General features: G+C 42.7%; 1 protein-coding gene across 1 annotated transcript in view; it reads left to right on the forward strand.

Annotated features, from left to right (window-relative positions):
• LOC308297467 (neurotrypsin) overlaps nt 1-23,328 on the forward strand; it is a gene marked incomplete at both ends in the record, with an annotated part of 90,598 nt that overhangs the window by 4,497 nt on the left and 62,773 nt on the right. Inside the window, one exon of the mRNA XM_080740872.1 lies at nt 3,005-3,044. Within this exon, the coding sequence (XP_080596998.1) occupies nt 3,005-3,044 (40 nt within the window). The remainder of the gene's footprint in view (nt 1-3,004; nt 3,045-23,328) is intronic.

Consider the following 23,328-nt stretch of genomic DNA (forward strand, 5'->3'; position numbering starts at 1 on the left):
AAGAAATTAAAAGGAGGGGTTTAATTACTTTTCATTTACATATAGCTACACTGGTCTATCGATAAATGTGTGTAATCTCTGGGTTCATGTCAAGGTGCAGGTTTGTCAATATACAATGTCCATGTATTTGGCAGATAATCACTGTGTTTACTTATTTATATCCATAATAATACATGTTTCCCTTAAAAACCTGCACTATCCAAACCTTTCACACAGATTTAATTTCTTTGCTAAATAGTTAGAATCGAATCGTATCATATCGCCATGAATGAACCAATATCGTCCATGTATCGTATCGTCAACCATGTATCGTGATATGTATCGAATCGCTATTAAAATGTATTGTTACACCCCTACAATCTAGGAAAAAACACCAGGATACTCATTATTATAAGATAGCACAATTACTGTCTCGCTACTTCGTCTCGCTACTTCGTTGGTGGGCTGTGGGCTGTGGCCAGTTCAGAAACCGGCCAACCAGTGACTAGGGCTGTCACAATTATGACATTTTACACAGCGATTAATTGTCACTCAAATAATTGCGATTAACAATTTAATTGTGTTTTTGTTGTTGACAATTACATCTCTGTTTGACTTTTATGCTTTACACAGTTTGCAGCTGCATGTGGCAGATATGACACATAACCTAAATATACAAAGAAATGACTGACATATTTGACAACTTTATACTTTGATAGTTTTGATTGATAGTGGAAATAAACAATCTACAAGCTCACAACGCGTTGCACCGAGACACATTGTGAGCTTGTAGATCTGCTGTTTCCACTATTTTTGAAAATGGTTGAAAATATATGATCATTTTTCAAACATGGAAACGATTATGATGATTATGACAAAATAATTGTGATTATGTCAAATCATTGCGATTAGACGATTGTTACTGTATGTCATTATTCTGAGAGGCCTAGTTACATCATTGGTAGACAGGGATCTAGAGTCCAATAATAGAAACATTTCTGTTCCTGGAAATTATAGCATGCTGAAGTAGAAGCCATTGTTCTTGCATTAAATACAAAAAACAAAGCTAAAAAGTTGGAAATCTTGTTTGAAATTGCCACACCTGCGTCCTGATGACGTCACTGGTTAGGCAGGTGCCTCTGATACATGGAGAGATGCTGACATCTTAAAGGCCTATCCATACTGTCTCCGACCACCGAACTTTTCGTCGGAAAGGTCCGCTTCAACTACAAAATGACGTCACTCGCAGAAGCATTAACCCGAGTTAAGAGTTCTGAAAGCTGCTCTACCAGATGTTGTGACTCTCCAACGAAAAGTTTGGTGGTCATAGACAGTATGGACAGCCCTTTATAATGAGCATAAGCGGGGACAAATTACTGTATAATATGAAGAAACTCAGTTAGAAAATGCTCAGTCACTGTCTGCAGTATTTTGAGAAAAGGCTGACCCATTTATTGTGAAAAATGCTGCTAATTGTCCCCAAAAGTGTCCTGAAAATGTACTGCAAGCAAAAAAGCTCATTTGTCCTATATATAACTTTCTGACAGCAAATGAACATTGTAAGTCCATTTTTCCGAGTTGCAACGTGACAATAGCTCTGTTTTGACAATCCTGTACCCCCTCCAACTGTACACACTGTACCAATACATAATGTACCCATTTTTCATTTTAATTACGCTTTTGACACATGTTTGGCAACATAAACGCATGTTTTCCTCATGCCATTAAGCTCCCTTTGACTTGAATTGAAACGTACTAATGTTCACTGGTGTTTGAACTCTGTGCCACACCAAGTATGGAATGAATTACATTGATAGAATTGACATTGACAAAGTAAACATGAACATTGCGTAACTAGCCTTTGTATAATGTGTGCTTGATTAACCCATTAAGATGCATCTGTGTCACATAACCACTTTAAGCATTATTCTTTATACATTGGCTATAGCAGATCTACAAGCTCATCGCTATGAGATTGTAGATCGTGAACAATTTGAATAATAGCCTATTTTTTTTTTTAAAGCGAACATTTTTAAGTACCAAAATCTTTGCTTCTGGGGGGGGGGGGGGTCCCTAGAACAATTCATATTGGGGGGGGGGGGGGGGGGGGTCCCTAGAACAATTCATATTTTGAGATGAGGGATCCGTGATCAAATCTAACTATTCATTTACCAAATGTCTGTCCACAATGCTGAAACAATGCTACAGACAGGTATTGCACAACTGGACGTTAATGGTGACTGTTCTAACCAGTCTGGGTTCTACACCAATACTTCTGAGACTCCTACATTCAATCCCTCATAACTGTGCACACCCCCCGGGCACAGGGGGGACTGCCCATAAGTCCAACATCTCATTAGTCCTACATCTCATTAGTCCTAATTCAGTTAGGGTTAGGTTTTAGTGTTAGTTTCAGGCATAGTTTTACTGAGGTTAGGGTTAGGTTCAGGCATAGTTTTACTGAAGTTAGGGTTAGGTTTAGGCATGGTATGTTTACCACGTTAAACATCACCAGATTCTGACTAATGGGATGTAGGAACAATGAAATGTCGGACCAATGCCATGGCACAGGCACAGGACCAGTACCGATGTTTCTGGTTGACATTGGCACATTTCCTGGGGCAATGTCACGCGTGTCTCCTTCTTCTTCTTTATTTATTTTTTTACTCTCAAAAAGCGCCTGCAATGTGCATTTGAAACTACATTGCAGTGCACATCACGGGGTGATCACTGCTTGCCTCCTGTGAATTGTTTTATTTTAATTTTTGTTTATTTTATTTTTATTTAGTTGCTGAGTGAGGTCAGCAGACAAAGTTACATGAGTGAGATAAAAAAACCTGAGTGAAATGTGCCAATGTCAACCAGAAACATCGGAACATACAATTCTAGGGATCCTTGACACGAACAACTTTGTGCACCACAGATAAAGAAACATGTTTTTCAGAAAACTAGTAGAAGACATTTTTAGGTATTTTTCAGGTCTTAATTGTTTAAAACATTTCTAATGTTCTCTTTGCTCCTCCAGGCCCCTCAAGAAGGCTATCTGAACACACTGCAGAGTGCCGGTGAGTTTTCCTTATGTGCATCTTTTTTCTTTTTCTTTTTTTTACAATTAACCTACATTTTCCATGTTTACTGTTAGCTGATGCTTGTTGTATCCTGAGGGACATGGTTTTTATTATGCTACAACTCACTGTGCTATACTGTATGCATGCCTGCAAAATCAGCGCTTCCAGTGCATCTTTAAGACCACTCTACATCGTTAAACTTCTCCCCAGGACAACATGTTTTCACCCACGTGCGCGGGCGCATGTGTGTCTATCTGTCTGTGTGTGGCTCCAACAATTCTGTGCAATCTCTTCTTCTATCGGTAGCCGCTAAATATGGCAAAGACGCTGCTACTGTAGTACCCTGAATGGTTTGTGGTTATTTGTCCAAGATTTGTACATTATTTATTTTACAGCACAGTGTATTATTTGTGTCCTTGTATTGTATCTCTTATGTGGACATAGAGTGCGTGTGCGCGCGCACGTGTGTGTGTGCGTGTGTGCGTGTGTGCGTGCGTGCGTGCGTGCGTGCGTGCGTGCGTGCGTGCGTGCGTGCGCGTGCGTGCATGCGTGTGCGTGCGTTAATATGTTGCATATGTAGCAGAGTGACTCAATGCCTCAGCCTGATGGCCTCAAAAGTCTAGTAGTATCTTCCCTGGTCCATAGGGATATCCCTTATCCCTTTGGTCTAGTGTAGGGCTGTAAGCGAACAATCGGAGATTCGAACCTCCGTTCTTCATGTTGATCGAAGTACTAAATTAATGGGTTCAGTTTTTTTTTTTTTTTTTTTACACAAAAGATATATCAGAATGTGATAGTCCTATTCAGAATATTATAGTAGTAGGGATAGCCAAATAGGTTACCGGTAAACACTAACGGTTAATGGTGACCGTTAATACGTAGTTTTAAAATGCGCCTGAACAGCTTGGAGCGATCAAGGACGTCCTCCGCTCAAATTCCGCTCCTTTTGGTGGGAAAATGTTTGATTCTTACTTACAATGTACTGTATCAGATCAGATCAGTATGTATCTCCACTGGGTGAGTGTCTCTGTGTCTGTCTGTCTGTGTGTGAGTGAGTGCAGACTCAGAGTGAGTCGCGGACTGCGCTGCAGACCCGCCCCCAGATCAAATGGATGAAACCATTGTACAGTATTTTTCTTCTTTATTTTCTATCTCATTTTTGGTGCCCTTTGGCAGCGTGATGCCCGACGCACAGTGTGTTGTGCATGTCATGGTAGCAGCGGCACTGTCCCTACCCACCGGGCGGGCATATGTCCGGTATGCAGGATGCCCAGTCAGGGCATCAGGGCATGGAGCTCTGCATCGTTGCTACAGCTCCACTGTCGCACTGCAGTGTGTCTACATACCGTAGGTGGTGTGCCTCTTTCCCTTCCTGGCTGTGCACCTCGGGTTGGCTTCCACAGTGTCAGTTTGCTCGCTGCCAGTTCCGGGGGTGCCTGACACAGTGCCCCAGCTAGCTGCCAGCCTCATCCTCCTCTCTCTCTGACCTTGTCTGAAGAGGTCCACGTTGCTGATTTGGTCCGATCCGAAGAATAGTGCCTATGGTAGCATTCTTGTGTTGATTTTACTTTACTTACTTTTCTTTACTTAGTGCAAGTACAAAAGTATTGGCATCACAATGTACTTAAAGCGGTGCCATGGCAACTATGCCTAAACCTAACCCAAACCCTCAGTAAAACTATGCCTAAACCTAACCCTAAAACATAACCCTAACTAAATTCGGACTAATGAGATGTAGGGCTAATGAGATTTCTGACTTATGGGCAGTCCCCCTTAAAGCACCAAAAGTAAAAGTATTCATTAGGCAGAATGTCAGAATTAAAATGTTAAAATGTATACAAATATTTTGAAAAAAGCAAATCTACATTGTACATTGCTTGTAGATTGGCTATTTTCAAATGGCCGAAAATTATATATAATAGGGATCAAGTGGTTAATGTATGTTTTTGTAATAATAGCAATCTACAAAGTAAGCTAACTAGTAACTAAAGTTTTCAAATAATTGTAGTGGAGTAAAAGTACAATATTTGCTTCTGAGATGTAGTGGAGTAGAAGTAAAAGTATTGGAAATTGGAAATAAAAGTAAATGTACTTAGTTACTTTACACCACTGCTGTGCTGTGAGCGTCCATTTGGTTCCATATGTACACTCTCAGAGAGAGTTACAGTAGACCTGTACGGATTCATTTGGAACCCCTATAGCAGGGGTGGGCAATTATTTTTTCCATGGGGCCACGTGAACAACAGAACATATTGTGGAGGGCCGGGCCAAAAGGCAGTGCTCCCCACAAGATGTGCTCCCGCAAACAAAACACACAGCTTTACCTCCGACTTCAGTAAATAAATACTTAGCAGTCCAATTTTTATTGAAAACCCAGCAATCGGCATCGACTTTTCTTTTTTTTAACCATTTTTAATGAGTAAGGTAAGGCAGGTCGTCTTGACGTGACCAATATGACTACTTGCTTGTTATTGAGACAACATCCAATGATCATGCACACGTGCTGATGTACACATTGCGTCCATATGTACGTGAATAAAAAACTTCAAAATAAAAGAAATGCTGCTTTAGTCCATGCATGAGGTAAAATTTGAAAATGTGTTTATTTTGTAATTTGCCATTAACCCTACAAGGGCCGGTCCCCGGGCCGCACAATGCCCTGGTCTGCCCTATAGGAATCGTTAAAGGGAACCTAGCTCCTTTCGGAACCTCTAGCTCCTTTCGGTTCCCTTTAGCTCCTTTCGGAACCTCTCCCTCCGCTATGCAGCTCCGAGATGAGGTTCCTCAATGTAGTCAACCAGAATCGTCCGACTGGGTGGAAGCTTCGCCGTTCGCGAATACTTCTTACCTTTTGTGAACATTCTACCCATGTTTTTTAGACATTCCGGAAGTTGCGGCCGCATAGGAAACATTACTACCTCCCCTGGTCATGTGGTATATACACAACGAATAAGAGTGGGAAAAACACAGAACCGTCTGACAAAATGAGCGATATAAACTCTTTATTTCAACACGTTGCTTCGATTTTCTTCCACACTTGAGAAGTAAAATTATGAGAAACCAGCATAGGACCTTCACTTTTTGGATAGAATGTTCACACAAGGTAAGAAGTGTTCACGAACGGCGAAGCTTCTACCCAGTCGGACGATTCTGGTTGACGACAGTGAGGAATCTCATCTCGGAGCTGCATAGCGGAGGGAGAGGTTCCGAAAGGAGCTAAAGGGAACCGTTAAGCAATCGTACCGTTAAGAGGGTATCGTTAACTCATTGAATGCCCTTTTCAAGATGGCCGCCAAGTACCAGGATGCCACGTTCCTAAATTTCTAGTGCACAGATCAATTTTTAGTGCACGGATCGTGCACGCCCATGCACCATATATGCACCATATATTTTTAACAGCTTTCAAACAAAAAAATCCGCTTGGAAATCCGTTCAGGCATTCATGAGATAGAAGCCTTCAAAGTCAGACAAAACAAACACTGCCACCTTCCTAAATTTCTAGTGCACGGATCAATTTTTAGTGCACGGATTGTGCACGCCCATGCCTAGATCATGCACCATATGTGTAGTACTTTTTAACAGCTTTCAAACAAAAAAATCGGCTTGGAAATCCGTTCAGGCATTCATGAGATACAAGCCTTCAAAGTCAGACAAAACAGCCATTTTTGACATTTTGAAAGATGTGTTTGTTATGGGGCTAAACATGCAATTTCGCAATTGCGATCATGCCTAATACATTTGAGGCATTTTTAGAATTCTTTTTATAAAAAAAAAATTTGATTTTTTTTTTTTTTTTTTTTCAAAATGGCTTCCAACTCGGGAAACTCGGGCTGTGGCAGCCTGGGACTACTGTAATAACTCGGGAAACTCGGGCCTTGGCAGTCAATGAGTTAAGGAACTGGAATCTTTAAAATCTGAAAAGGATTCCATTCCCAACCATCTATTATCTCTCTCTTAGGACCCACAAATACAACCAGATGTTAATTCATTCATGGAGAGAGATAGAAGCCACGTTCCACAAGGACAAGACTGTTTGTTGGCCAGAAATGGTGCAATAATCTCCCATACAAATGAAATACATGCCAACGTCTGTTGGAGGGTGATGCATTGAATATTGACATTTTCAAAAGTACAACAGCACCATGTGTTAAGCAGGGGTGAGATGCCGCAGGAGCGCACAGGAACGACGTTCCCTTTCTTTTAAAGCTGCATGCACTGCGTGTGCACGCGCACGCCGTCAAGATGTGTTGACGCGGCGGTCAACACTTCTTTCCCCCTACCTTCGTTCTTTCCCCCTGCATATTAACCCATTTAGGCCTAGAATTATTAAATGTTTTAACCATTGAAAAAATAGCAGATATACAAGCTCACAGCGCGGCACCGAGTGCCGCGCTGTGAGCTTGTAGATCTGCTATTTTTGAAAAAAAGTCGTGAAAATGTGTGCAAATCTTTGAATATATGTATTTTCAAAGCGAACGTTTTTAACAAAAAATTTGCTTCTGGGTGGTCCCTGGAACTAAATATTTTGAGATGGGGGTCCGTGGCCAAATAAATATCATTTTGGGGGTCCTTCACATGAAAAGGTTTGAGAACCAGTGACATAGTAGTCTCTCAAGAACAGACTAACTGAGCTCCATTTAAGTGAAAAGGACCTTTTCTTTGACGATGGCTGGCCAGATCGCTGACATAGAAACATAGGTTTTTCAAAAAATCTTAGAAGGATTCAAACACACTTATAGAATCGGGTCAAAATTCAAATTTTCACGATGTTTCAAAAATAGCATATCTACAAGCTCGCAGCGCGGCACTTAGAGCTTGTATATCTGCTATTTTTCAATAGTTAAAGCATAAAATAATGATACACACAATACTCGGGCATGCCTCACCTGACACCTATACGTCCTCACAGCAGGACGTTGGCCTAGTATTCTCTGCTGTGGCTAACATGCTTAGCTGCACTAAAAGAGCTCGGACAATCAGGTAAAACTATAAGCACATTACAACACATGGGGCTGGTGCGCGTGAGGAACACATATCGTTAGTGGACCAGAGCTAGAGGAACACCAGGAAATACAAGGACAACAATTAAAATGCTTTTTTATTAAACGATACGGAAGATACAGGTGATTCTGGTCATCTCTGTCATACGACCGTTTCAGGGCTAGTGTAGTGTGTGAGTGAGTCTTGGTATTTTATATAAAACGTTTTAAATATATTGTATATATAAAAAAAGGAAAATAAATAAATTAAAATAAAAGCAACTAATTAACAATGTAACTAAATAAGAAATATAATTAGACTAGATAAAATAAGTTTTCCATCATGTGTGTTGAATACAGTAATGGCAGGCTGCACGCATGGACGGATTAAAGCCCTTTGCAGTTTGCACACAGGACAGTTGCGTTTTTTTCGTTTGCGGCATGAATAAAACGCATTGGATTTGGTGTGCAAGGCTGTGCGGAATCGGCGCTGCGGATCCAAAAAGGAGTCATAAAAGGAGTGATGAGTTTTTTACCGCATGCGACAAGACGCACGATTCGAACTGGGTTAGATCGAGAAAAAAACGCACGGCGGCAGCCACTCGTCGCACGGCTAATTCGGAGCCGGTGTGTGTGGTCATAGAGAATCATTGTTTTCTTTTCAAAAAATTATATTGTCCGTTTTATCCGTGCGGTTAAACGCGCCTGTGTGCAAAGGGCTTTACCCCCACACAATTTTTAGGGCCCCCCCACCCCCCCCCCCCCATAACCCTTCCTCCCTCCCGACGCGCACTATCCAGTTTGGGTTTTAAGCCATGATGATCATCTGTAGACCAAGAAAGCTCCTGTAGACAACAGAGGAGGGGCCCACAATTTTGATTTTTGATTAAAATATACATTTAATTTTTGTAAATTGTCAATGACCACGCGGGCCAGTTCCCCCAAGGGCCCCTGAGAGCCAATGGCCCATGGCAACGGCCCCACCGCCCAGGCTGCGCCACACATGGCATGCACGTGCATGATGTGACGTGCACGTGACGTCATGAAAATAGAGTACCTCTGCTTCAAAAATCCACATCACACCACTAGACTTAGGATAACTATACAAAGAACACAAAAAAAGCCAAAGGCTTTCCATTGTGGTCCAGCAAACATTCCACACTCAAACAACTGGTCAAACAACGTTACTAAATATGAAATATCAAGGCACCGTGTGCTGTTTGAAACAATTCATGTCACATCAAGTATTAAACAATTTAGTCCGCAGAGAACTCTGTTTTCGGTTTTGGCAAGCTAAAAGAAAAACAACGCAACTTCTTTTGAAGTATGCTTCCAGGTTTAAATGCCTGCAAACATCCAACAGATGCACACTGCACAGATGAACACAGTCTACTCGGGACACATGCTTTTTGTTATATGGAGCAAATGTTTCGTTTTTATTTGGTTTGGGGTCAGTAAGAGAGAAAGGAGAACAGAGTTTTATTGTTTAATAAACAGTTGAACAGAACATTCGTTTGCCTGCTTATCTGTTTGACTTGCAGTAAACAAACCAAACCCTGGGACAGACAGAAAAGGAGCCGAGTTCTTCGTCAGTTCATTGGAAAGGGGGCTCGGTTCTCTTTTCTGGTCAACTTAAGCTCTAATGGGGCCTCAAATATTGTCATTATTTCAAATGATTTTCAATAACTAAAATAAAAAATCACACTTCATCATAAATAAATATGAAAATAAATAAAAAAGTTCAAAAGAATTTTGTAAATAAAATAAGATATTCCATACATTTAAAAGACTTAGATCAGGGGTCTTCAACGTTTTCAGGCCAAGGACCCCTTAGTTGAGAGAGAGATGAAGCAGGGAACCCCACAACCTTTTTCATAGTCTTCATATCGTTTCATTGTTTCATGTCAATTTGTGTTTTCAGATATTTAACCACTTGAACCGTCAATACTTAATAAACTTGACCTTTCCCTCTGTACTTAGTCTGCTCTTTTTCCCCTCTACACAAAACCTCTTGGCCCGAAAATAGCCGATCTACAAGCTCAAAACACCTCGCGCTGCGAGGCGTTGTGAGCTTGTAGATCTGCTATTTTTGTCCAAAGTTCTCAGAATATTGACACTAGGGTTCAAGTGGTTAATGTAAAAAAAGGAGAAAAAAAGTTTCTATCACACAAAGATTTGGATGCCCCCTGTAGTAACTCTGGGGACCCCCTAGGGGTCTCGGACCCCCTGCTGAAGACCCCTGACCTAGATCTACAAGCTTACAACGCCTCACGATACGACACGTTGAGATGGGCTTGTCGATCGGCTATTTTCACTAGTTTTGGCCCCGGGGGGAGACATCAAATATCTCCTTTTGGTTGCTGACTGAGCTAAAAAGTTTGGGAACCACTGTTCTGGGACAGACAGTTCTCTATGAAGTATGGAGGCCGCTTTAGTCTGCACATTCTGAGGTTTTGTGTGACGCATGAGATAATAATTTTGTTATTTCAGCGGGATTTGACATTTTCTGGTGACATTAAAACCCATTTAGAACGGGTACACATTATTGTGTATCATTATTTTATGCTTTAGCTATTAAAAAATAGCAGATATACAAGCTCACAGCGCGGCACCGAGTGCCGCGCTGCAAGCTTGTAGATCTGCTATTTTTGAAAAATCGTGAAAATTTGAATTTTGACCCGATTCTGTAAGTGTCTTTTGAATCCTTCTAAGATTTTTTGAAAACCCTATGTTTCTATGTCAGCAATCTGGCCAGCCATCGTCAAAAAAAAGGTCCTTTTCACTTAAATGGAGCTCAGTTAGTCTGTTCTTGAGAGACTGCTATGTCAGTGGTTCTCAAACCTTTTCATGTGAAGGACCCCCAAAATGATATGTATTTGGCCACGGACCCCCATTTCAAAATATCTAGTTCCAGGGACCACCCAGAAGCAAAATTTGAGTTACAAACGTTCGCTTTGAAAATACATATATTCAAAGATTTGCACACATTTTCACGACTTTTTTCAAAAATAGCAGATCTACAAGCTTGCAGCGCGGCACTCGGTGCCGCGCTGTGAGCTTGTATATCTGCTATTTTTTCACTGGTTAAAGCATTAAATAATTCTAGGCCTAAATGGGTTAAAAAGCACGTTAATAGCCCTGAATCGTATAGCCGCCCCCTCTCTCTCTCTCTTGGATGGGTTCATTATTAGAAGACTTTGATGTGGGCACAGATTGTGACGATCAGATGGAGAGAGACGATCAGCCGCAGCTCTGCAGGAGGAGGAGAGCAGGGACGTGCAGAGAAAGTTAGAGAGGCAGGGGCTGACATTTCTAAAAGGGCCTTTCGGTAAAATAGCGCGACGCATTGCGAGCTTGGAGGTCGGCTATTTTCGGTGCTTGACACCACACTGAACTAAGCATAATTCAAGTGAATACTGGAGGTATGGCATAATGGCATGGATCTCAGTAAAGGAGGCATTTGCATTAGTTCTTTCACCATAGTAAAAAACGCATTCATGGTCGGGAGAGGGCACTTTTTACAGACCTAAAAGGGCAGACCATCTCTCTGTGTGTGTCCTCACTCAGCCCCAGTGGTGGAAAAAGTACTCACATTTTTTTTACTCAAGTAAAAGTATCAATACTGCGGTATAGAAATACTCTGTTACAAGTAAATGTTGTTGGCTGTTGCGTTGTGAGCTTGTAGATCGGCTATTTTCAAATTGCTGCAGGCGCAAAGTGGATTAATGTGTGTTTTATAATACAATAATTTATACCTGCAAAGTACTGTAACTAGTAACTAAAGTTTTCAAATAGTTGTAGTAGTGGATTAAAAGTACAATATTTGGATCCGAGATGTAGAGGAGTAGAAGTAAAGGTATTGGAAATTGGAAATACTCAAGCACAAATACCTCAAAACTGTACTACTACTACTACTACTTAGTTACTTTATACCACTGCTCAGCCCCTGTACTCTGTCTCCTTCTCTCCTCTATCTGTGTCATTCTCTCTGTGTTTTCTCTGATAGCTGCAGTTTTCCTCTCTCTCTCTCTCGGTCTCTCTCAGTGATAAATGCTGCATTTACGTATGCAGTGCCTTTTATCCAAAGTGCTTTGCAATGTCACTCTTTTCACCCAATTCACACAGACACACGCGCGCACGCACGCCAGTGGAAACCACGCAAGGCACTAACCAACCTGCTCGTCAGGAACAGTTAGAGGTCTGGGCTCAGAGTCTTGCTCAAGGGCACTTCGACGCTAACCCAGGGGGAGGCCTTGGGATCAAACCAGTAACCTTCTGACTCCCAAAAGCCCCTTTTCGACTGCAGCTTTAGCACTACTACACCGCACCACATAAAAATATCGACATTTTCTATTACACAAAAGTAGCCCTATCGGTAAGAAACAAATTGACCCTTTTACTGTGATATAAAGTATTAATGTATTACTATGATAATTATAATACACTATAATAGATTATAACAGTGATTATAACACAATAGAATCTATTGTCATACAACTATATCCTGGTGGTCTAAATGAAAAGTCAGTGAGTGATCAGTCATTATGAAGTGCTTGGCCTAGCTCAGACCTACTCTGGATTGGATACTTTTTAGTGCCACGTTTAGTACCACTTTCACACCATTCTACCACTACAGATCCTTGTAGTGGAAAACCTGGCACAAGTGGTCGGTGTGGAGTGGTGTGGTGTTGGGCCATGTCAGTGGAAAGGGTGCTAAAGTGGCTTCTCTACCTGCTGAGGTGCTGTCGCTCTCTCTCTCTCTCACTCTTCCCCATCCCTGTCTCTTTCTCTCTCCATTCTCTCTGCCCATAGATGGCCTCCCCCACCCAGGGCTGTCACGATTATGACATTTTACTTGACTGATTTTGCGCGTTTTTACTAACCTTCGAATATCCACAGATTTGTATTGTTTCCCAACGCGGATGGAAGGAGGTGTCGTTGGAAACACTCGTCTCTCTTCTTTCCACTGGAAAAATAACACTGTATCCGCGATCATAGAAAAAGGCTTGTTTTGACCAAAAACCCAATCTGGAAAGAAATACAATAATAAATAATAATCACAGGCTGCGGAAGAGCGCCCTCTAGCGTAAACCAAAATGACAAGAAATCCCAGAACGATTTAATTTTGTTTCTGTCCATCGTTGAACATTTTAACATTAGGAATAAAAAAGACATTTCTTTTTGGCTAGCTCCTTTCGGAACCTCTCCCTCCACTCTGCTGCAGCTCCGAGATGAGGTTCCTCACTGTCGTCAACCAGAATCGTCCGACTGGGTGGAAGATCTGCCGTTCGCGAACACTTCTTACCTTTTGTGAACATTCTATCCAAAAAGTGAAGGTCCTATGCCGGTCTCTCATTGTTTTACTTCTCAAGCGTGTAAGAAAATCGAAGCAACGTGTTGAAATAAAGAGTTTATATCGCTCATTTTGTCAGCCGGTGCCATGTTTAGACATTCCGGAAGTTGCGGCCGCATAGGAAATATTACTACCTCCCCTGGTCACATGGTATATACACAACAAATAAGAGTGAGGAAAACACAGAACCGGCTGACAAAAGGAGCGATAAACTCTTTATTTCAACACGTTGCTTCGATTTCCTTCCACGCTTGAGAAGTAAAAGGATGAGAGAATCGGCATAGGACCTTCACTTTTTGGATAGAATGTTCACAAAAGGTAAGAATTGTTCGCGAACGGCATATCTTCCTCCCAGTCGGATGATTCTGGTTGACGGCAGTGAGGAACCTCACCTCGGAACTGCATAGCGGAGGGAGAGGTTCCGAAAGGAGCTATTTGGCTTCATAAACAAAAGGTGCACAGAGCAGATGACAAATAACTTACATAAATTGTGGAAATAGCCTAACTACAAGTTCAAAACACATTTTTGAAAATGTTTCAACATAGAAACAATTATAACGGATATGCAAAACAATATATATAATTGTGACAGAGCTTATACCCCGACCACCTCCCCCACCAAACTCCTCCTTCTCCTCCTCCTCCTCCTCAGAGGAGAGCTGGCTGGGTGTGCCATGCAGTCAGCCATTCCCTCTGGTCCACGATCCATCTCATCCACAGCCAAAAGACACAGCGTTCCGCCCGGCCACCAAATTACCCCCCCCGCCTCCTCCCCATGCAACAACAACTTTGAAAGAAGTGCTTCTATGCGTCTATTCCATCTCTCTTCAGCTTGATTCATCTCTGTTCTTCACTGATACTGATCTCATCCTAAGGATCTGAATGCCAAAACATCCATCGGCTCTCCTCGCTCATTATGGCGTTTTGAGGGGACGGCCATTAGGCCCGTCCTTCTGTATGGGATATAGATCAGTGGTTCTCAAACCTTTTCTTATGTCAGTGCCAATCAGTATGGTATATAGGAGAGTAGACATGATAGCTACTAGTAAGACGCCTCAGGGCGATAACAGTGATGTGGACATCAGTGATGTGGACATCAGGGATCTCCATATATGGGCCTAAAGGGGATTTGTTCCCCTGGCATCACAGGGATCTCCATATCTCCATGTATGGGCATAAAAGGGATTTGTTCCCCCTGGCATCACAGGGATCTCTCTAACAGGTCATCATTAATATTGATGACATCAGGGAACTAAAAGAGATTCTGTTGGTGTGACATCACAGTGAAGCCAGAGCGTGATGTCAGAGCGGCAAACCCATTCTGCAGAGTGGTTCCCCTGACATCACAGTGATGTCAGAACGGCAAACCCATAGAACGTAAAAATGTGTACACGTCTACACGGACAAGCTGTGATGTTTCTCATAGTAAACTGCGACCTTCGGTCGCAATCAATTATTTCGCTGGGAAAACTCTGGAGAGAGAAATTGCACCGTGGCGCAATTTTGACTGGCCCACCAGCTTAATGTCCTCGAAGTCACGCATCCAACGAGCTTTAAACCGATTAGATTGGACCTTGCGTTCCAGAGATAATCGTGACTTATCGTCCCATCTCTAGTACCTAAACCTGATGCAGTCACCAGTACGTTGTGAGCTTGCAGGTGGGCAATTTTTAGGCAAAGAGATTTAGTAGAGAGTGTAAAAAAGTACGTTATTCCCAGGTCCGTTTGACCAATTCTAGAGGGTTTAAATGGTACAGGATATGCAGCTCGGCAAATAAAAGGTGAGTTGAGCCCAGTGCATGACGGAGGACAATTTCACGCTTAATTGAAATCTGCACGATACGATTACTGTGAGTGTTTTTTATCACGATAAACGATAATTACGATTATCGTCCCATCCTTAATACGAAACCCACGCCGTTGTGCTCACACTCTCACAGCGCCGCTACACACACACACACACACACACACACACACACACACACACACGCTCACACTCTCACAGCACTAACTTCATACACACACACAGACACAGCTGTGGATTCTTCCCAGATGCCTGTACGTTCACGTCATATAATTTATGGTAATGATGAACGGACAGCTCCAGGGGCCCCACAAGGGCCCGCTTCTCTGCCAGCCCTGCCGCTAACCTCCCGACCCCTCCTCACACACACACAAACACACACACACACACACACACACACACACACACACACACACACACACACACGCTCACGCGCACACACACCATCCTCCTCCCACGGACTGGCCATTGCGCTCTGTTTCTGCTCTGTTCTGGTTGTCTGCACTTCTAGTGTTCATGACATGACTCTGTTATTGTTGTATATTATATAGCCTCTGTGGTGTGTGTGTGAGAATGAGAAGGCGTACTCTATGGCAGGGGTTCCCAAACCTTTTTGTCTCAGGGCACCCCATAAATATTTTTTTTTAATCCAAGGCACCCCTACATAATTTTCACTCCCAGCACCTTATATTTAGCATATCGTCGTTGTCGGGTGGAAACCTTGTATGTCCAAAACCGTTAGTTTTGTATTTATCATCTAAAAAATGTACTAAACTAGTGAAAACAGCAGATCTACAAGCACACAACGCCTCGCGCTGTTTTCACTAGTTTTGTGTGATGGTCTTGTATGATGAAGCAGGGCTTTGCTTTACCAAAAGACGTTTGAACCTTGGCACATTTGAAGCCATTTTGGTTAGAACTGACTGAAAATTTGTACTTCAAGTTTAGAATGATACTAAATATTTTTTCAAGTGTCCAAATAAATTCCAAATATTATCAAATTATCTCACGGCACCTCTGGACGCGAGTTTAGAAACTCTACGCTTGCTAAGGGAAACCACGCCCCGCACTCATTTTTGAAGCTTGTGATTGGCTGAACCGGAGGTAGGGAGCGCTCCATTGTAGTCACTTGGACCGCGGAGGAGGTGAATAGAATGCGTTTATCGTGGGCTTGCCCAGGCCCTACGGCCTGGGCATAAATATAACGATTGCATTCACCACGCCACGGCTTCGTAACTCGCGCGGCCGGCCTGCGGCGCTCGGGCGCGAAGAGCAGGACCAAGGTCCGCTGGCCTTCGCGCCGCTTGCAATGTCGTGGACAATAACTGTCGACGCTGTAGAAAACGAGCGCTCCTTCCCTTAGCAAGCGTAGAGTTTCTAAACTCGCCCTCTGGACTGCCGTCACAGCACCCCAGGGTGCCCCGTCACCCACTTTGAAAACCCCAGAGAGAGAAATAGAGAGCGTGTGTTAGGGTTGTAGTCAAGTCCACCTAAAGCGAGTCCAAGTCAAGACCGAGTCCAAGGGAGGGCGAGTCCCAGTCAAGACCGAGTGTGGGAGAGGGTCGAGTCCGAGTCGAGATGGAAGCCAGATACAAAATAATAAAATAATCCTCATAGGGTTCTGAGGATATAATTTAACATCTTGAAAAGTTATAGTTCCTGCTATTATTAGCATAAGATTGACACATTCTCCGGACTATGGGTTTACTTACTAAACCATTTACACACATCATCTAGTAATTCATTCATGACAAGCGCCACACAGCTCTCTCATGATGTTAATGTGAATGGGCTCCTCATAATATGGGTATAATACAATTATTTCATTGCATTGTAGTGACTCTTGACTCAAGTGGACTCTGCGGGGGAAGAGCCCCGAGTCCCTTAGTCCGAGACCGACTCACTGAGTAAAATCATTGGCGAGACCTGACTCGAGACGAGTCAGTGACTCGAGTACTACAACACTAATGTTTGTACTCGTATTACTATACTTTTGAGGGCCAAATGTATATATATATTTTTATCACGCAATTTTGTCACTCATTTCGTAACCCGTTTTATCAGCCAGTGCCACCCAGTGTAATCATGGGTGCTTCCATAGCCGCGGGAACTAATTTACAGTAGGGGGTGCTGTCACGCGCAGCGCACACCGAAAATTAGCGGTTTTATGCGGTTTTGATTGTGTTTTATTCGGGTTTCCGCAGTCTATTTTTAGCTAAATGTAACACAATCGGGAACGGCTTTCCTTGCATCTCCACATGCACCATCCAGCAAGATATTGTCTGGATTTCTTGGTACCAACAGTCAGACAACAAGTGCCAGTTTCATAAAATCATTCAGTTCCCAGAGCTTTTCAGTTAATCTACTTAGTTACTTTACACCACTGTCTACAACAGCAAGCATGATGGTTCCCAAACTTTTTAGCCCGTGAACCAAGAGACATTAAACGGTAGGGTACCCTGTACCAAACAAGTAGTGAAAATAGCAGATCTACAAGCTCACAACGAGTCGCTTCGCACTGCGTTGTGACCCATACAATGTGTCCGCCGCATCGGTCCCGACCCCAGTGTTAGGAAACAGCTGGTTCTGGTTAGCCACTAGCCCAAACAGTACATTAGCCAGCACAGCAGCATAGCATAGCATTCATCATTACAAGTCTATATAATATAGCCACGACTCACCAGTGAGGACGCCAGGGCTAGCAGAGGGCGATGTTTAATGCCTTTATAGGTTGTGTTGTCTTGGTGTTCTGTTTATATTCCTTTATGCCTGTGTTGTTATATTTCACCGAGTCCAAGACGCACCGTAGTACGCACGGTTAGACAAGTAAAAAGGGAAGTCATTTGAAAGCCATTTCCTGTCTAAACAGTGCCCAGAAGCACATTTCAAAACAAGAGTCTTTCTTATTTTTTTGTCTATACAATCGATCATTCAACACATGTTTATTTTGAAATTGTACTGGAAATAGAAGTAGCCAATAGCTCCTACTTCACGCCAATGATGTCAGAGCCTCTACTTGCCGAGGGGCAATATGTTTCCCCCAACCCCACTTTAGAGGGGCGGTGGGGGGTACGGTGGGACCTGGGGGAGGGGGTGCGGCCGCACCCGCAGCACCCCTACTTCCCTTGGGTATGGGTGCTTCTCCCCCTTGCCAACCTGGGGAGAGCCCCAGACTCGGCTCATGGGAGCCATCACCCATAACCACCTCCCACAGAAGGATATTTTCACCAAAAGGCCCTTTTAGAAATGTAAGCCCCTGCCTCTCTAACATTCCCTGCACCCATCATAGTCGTCTCACTGGGTGAACTCTTATCAAATATTGATGGGTGCTGCTGTGTTTATCATCCATGCAGGGGAAAGCAGCGGTTAGGATGGAATGCATGGAGACATAAGAACTGCACAATAAACCACTGGCTCTCAACCTTTTTCAGGGTCAGGACAGTGGTTTAACATGATATGTTAAATCACCAATTTAAACAACATTACTAGGAAGGAAAGCCCAAATAAGCAACTACACTTCAGATGCAAGCCCCCCAAAAAACGCAACCCGCAACTATACAAATGTGTAAGCGACTTTACAGGAAAAAACAAAAGCCCAAAGACGCCTATAAGTTACAATTAATAAGCAGACTTGGCAAAACTGTATAGAGTTGTTGTAAATGTACCCTTTTTTAGAGCAGTCTGAGTGAATGGGATTCGGTTGGCCCGAAAAGGTATGCTGGAGGAGAGCAAGTCTCTCCTCCATGGAGTGGATTGTATTATTTAGGATGTGTGATGTGAACTTGAAACGTGTTTGATAGAAGAGGTTCTATTAAACTGACAGTGACTGAAGAAAAGTGAGTGTTCAGCAGTGGTTGAAAGCAACTAAGTACATTTACTGTACATTTACTAAGTACTGTAGCTTCTACTCCACTACAATTGTTTGAAAACTAGATCTGGTATTTTCTAAATATTTGTACACATTTTATACATTTGAAAACCTGTGAATTGGGACATTCATTGTGCATAATGAGTGCTTTTGGTAATTTTTTATACCAATACTTTTGTACTTTTACTCAAGTGAAAGTTGTGTTCCGGACTTTTACTTGTAACAGAGAATGTCTACCTTGCAGTATTGATACTCTTACTTAAGTAGCCTTAGGCTACTTTTTCCACCACTGCTGTTCATTCACTGTTTTGCGACGGGAAAAATAAGTAATAATACGTTAATAGGCAGAGACAGACTGTTATTATCTTCGGCTGTGGAATTGAGGTGATTCAGTTCCCCCGTGTCTGCCTGGTTCTGATAAGTCTGGGGACCAGAAGACAGGAAAGGTGACACAGGCATTACTTATTGAAGCCCTGCGATGATATTGCGGTATAAAATATAATATCTCACACTGCACGTCGTCCAAAACACTTCACAATGCTCTCTGGCACAGACAAGGGCGTCACAAGGGGGGGGGGAGTGGGACTGAGTTAACAGGGCCCAAGGTGGAGGGGCCTTAATTATTTTATACTTTAACTATTGAAAAATAGCAGATATACAAGCTCACAGCGCGGCACGAGTGCCACGCTGCGAGCTTGGAGATCTGCTATTTTTGAAACATGAAAATGTGTGGAAATCTTTGAATATATGTGTCACAGTTTTTTTGAGTTTCAGTGAAATTGAGAACAGGAGCGCTCGCCGTGCGGCGTGGGGCGGAACAAGCGGTCGCTTTGATCCACAACAACGACAACTACAACGTAGCGTCGGCAGGAATGATAGCGCCTCACCCCACGGAGGTTAGGGTTAGAGTTAGGCATAGTAAGCTAATGGCTAAACACAGCCGAGCTAGGCTAGTAGATAAAAAAAGAAAGAGGTGTCGCAAACGAGTGACGTCAGCGACTACACAAGTGAATGGCTGGGGGGGGGGGGGGGGGGGGGACTAAATATTTTGAGATGGGGGTCCGAGGTCAAATACATATCATTTTGGGGGTCCTTCACATGAATAAGTTTGAGCACCACTGACATAGAAACATAGGTTTTTCAAAAAACCTTCAAAGATTTACACACATGTTCACGATAAAAAAAAAAAAAAAAAAATAGCAGATCGTCAAGCTCGCTGCGCGGCACTCGGTGCCGCGCTGTGAGCTTGTAGATCTGCTATTTTTCAATAGTTAAAGCACAAAATAACGCAGTGAATCCTTGTTGTATCCAGGGCCCAGAATTTGGTGCGACACCCCTGCTCACACTGCACGTCTTCCAAAGCACTTCACAATGCTCTCTGGCACAGAAGATCCTCCCCAAGAGACTTTTATCAAGGACAATAAGCACGGACAAAAAGAAAAAAAGTACTTCATGAGCTAAACCCTGCATGGGAGAAATAAATAAATTAACCCATTTAGAACGGGTACACATTTTGTGTATCATTATTTTATGCTTTAACTTTTGAAAAATAGCAGATATACAAGCTCTGTGCCGCGCTGCGACCTTGTAGATCTGCTATTTTTGAAAAATCGTGAAAATTAGAATTTTGACCCAATTCTATAAGTGTCTTTTGAATCCTTCTAAGATTTTTTGAAAAACCTATATTTCTATGTCAGCAATCTGGCCAGCCATCGTCAAGGAAAAGGTCCTTTTCACTTAACTGGAGCTCAGTTAGTCTGTTCTTGAGAGACTACTATGTCAGTGGTTCTCAAACCTTTTCATGTGAAGGACCCCCAAAATTATATTTATTTGGCCACGGACCCGCATCTCAAAATATCTAGTTCCAGGGACCACCCAGAATCAAAATTTGAGTTACGAGCGTTCACTTTGAAAATACATATATTCAAAGATTTGCACACATTTTCACAACTTTTTCAAAAATAGCAGATCTACAAGCTCGCTGTGAGCTTGTATATCTGCTATTTTTCACTGGTTAAAGCATTCAATAATTCTAGGCCTAAATATAATAATGTGTTCAGGCCTAAATGGGTTAAAGAAACACCTTTTCAGCAAGCTGCCAGCGAGCCTATAGTGTTTTATACACATCCTCAGGGGAGATGGATGGATGGATGCAAGAGAGGTTTTGTTTGTTCAGAGGAAAAAAGCAAAGCTCGCCGTTTTCGTTGGAGCAGAGGTGCTTGTCGGCAAGAGGTCTGGATCTGATGACGAGTCATGTGGTTGCAGTGATTTAATCCTGTGGTTCTCAAACCTTTTCATTTCAAGGTGTCGGGAGCCTGAGGCTCCCGACACACATGTAGGTTTCATCCCTTTTCAAAAACCTGGGGGGAGGCGGGGGGTAAGGTTTCGTTCCATTCATTCCTTATGGAAGTCACATGTTTCGATAAGGGAAGCTTCCCTTAGGCTTTCCTTAAGGCTGGATTTAAGGGAAGAGGTTTTCATAAGGTGTCCATAAGGCAAGCTGTAGGCAATCAGCCTGGAACAGCCAAGCTGCTGGGAGAAGCCTTGATGAGACAAAGGACAGAATGGGCCGTGCTGGAAATGGAATGCCACAGGGTGGGGTCACACCTGTAGTCTGCTTCAGAGCCTCTGGTCTGCAGTGACACTTCCCACTTCACGCAAAGCATTGTGGGAAGTTCTTATTTGGATAAGGTTTGGATAAGGTTCTGATAAGTTAAGGTTCTGATAAGGTTTTGATAAATTATATCACTTAACTGTCTGAACGCACCCAGAGTTAGGGTCCATTTGGAAGGCCCTCAAGGAACCCAGAGAGGGTCCCCGGACCCAACTTTGAGAAGTTTTATTTGATGAGTCATCATGAGTCACAGGGACCAACAGAAGAAAAGATTTTCGAAACATGTTAAAAATAGCAGATGTACAAGCTCACTGCATGGCACGAAGTGACACACTGTGAGCCAGGGCCAGATCTAGCCTGTAGTAATAGGGGGTGCGAGAAGAAACAGAAGGTGGGTGAACTTCTCGGCCACACAGCTAGGCAAAAGAAAAAAGCCCAAAACCCCCTGCGTTTTTTTTCGTAGCGAAATGCGTTTTTCAGGGCAAGGAGAGAGAGAGAGAGATAGAGAGAGCAAGGGACCCAGTGGTCCGAAAATAAATACGAAACAGGCGGCAATTTGCAAACGTGATTGACATAACGTGAGGTTGATTTCTTTCTTTATGTGCTCCAAAATTCTCTCCTATATTCGTCCGAAAAACGCGGCAGTGTGCAACGACCTTTACACCTGCATCAGGCTACAGCATCACACTAACTGTAACTTGGTTGCTTGTAACAATTTCTATTCATACGATAATCCCCCATAGAACACAATAGAGGGTATGCGCGTGACATCATCATCATACCAGGAAGTTATGCGGGAACGCCTACTGAGTGGCAAAAAAACTACTTTCTAGCCTTGAAAGCCCATACATCCACAGAAAAGTATTATCTGAAAGGATTAAACAACGTATAAACAACATTAAATTCAGTTTGCCACTCAGTTTGCCACTCGATTTGCCATTCACTTTATGCATGTGCATACCCTCTATTATGATTTATTTTGATTGGGTGGGCAGGATGCACATTTAACCGGCCCTGCTGTGAGCTTGTATGTCTGCTATTTTTTTAGAACCACTGTTCTGTGGTGCTTTTAGAAAAGAACCTATGTTGCTAGAAACACACAGTGAATAGCTAAATGTTAAATGACACTGATTGCTTTCCCGTTTTTTTTTTAATGGCTTAATGGGATGAGTCATGATGGCAGTGGTGGTCTGATGAGTCATGGTGGCAGTGGTTTAATCTCAGGAGTAAGGAAGGGAATTACTGCTGGCAGTAGAAATGGAGTGCCGGAAGATCGGCCTCAAGCTCAATGCCAAGAGAACTAAAGTAGTAGCATTCAGTACAGAGGACAGTCACATAACCACTGCTACTGCCAGCCATAGGCGATTCTAGCCTCTTCTAGCAGGGGGTGCAAGACTGGGTTCCTCATACGCATGTGCGAACATTTTCGGATTTTGTATGGTTTATCCTGTTGTTTTAACGGGTTTCTAAGGTTTATTTTTTACCTAATTGTAACACAATATAAACTGTGCTTTTCTAGACACCATGAGCATATGTCTATATGATTTATTTACTTATTTTTGCAACAACTTGTGTGTAAAATACATTTAAGAGAGAGGGCTTTAGGAGCAGTTCACCACCAAATTCGCCACCAGAGCTAAATAACAGAACATTTTTTGCTTCG

Source organism: Nannobrachium achirus (genome assembly GCF_963921795.1).
Source record: "Nannobrachium achirus genome assembly, chromosome: 13".
NCBI classification, from domain to species: domain Eukaryota; kingdom Metazoa; phylum Chordata; class Actinopteri; order Myctophiformes; family Myctophidae; genus Nannobrachium; species Nannobrachium achirus.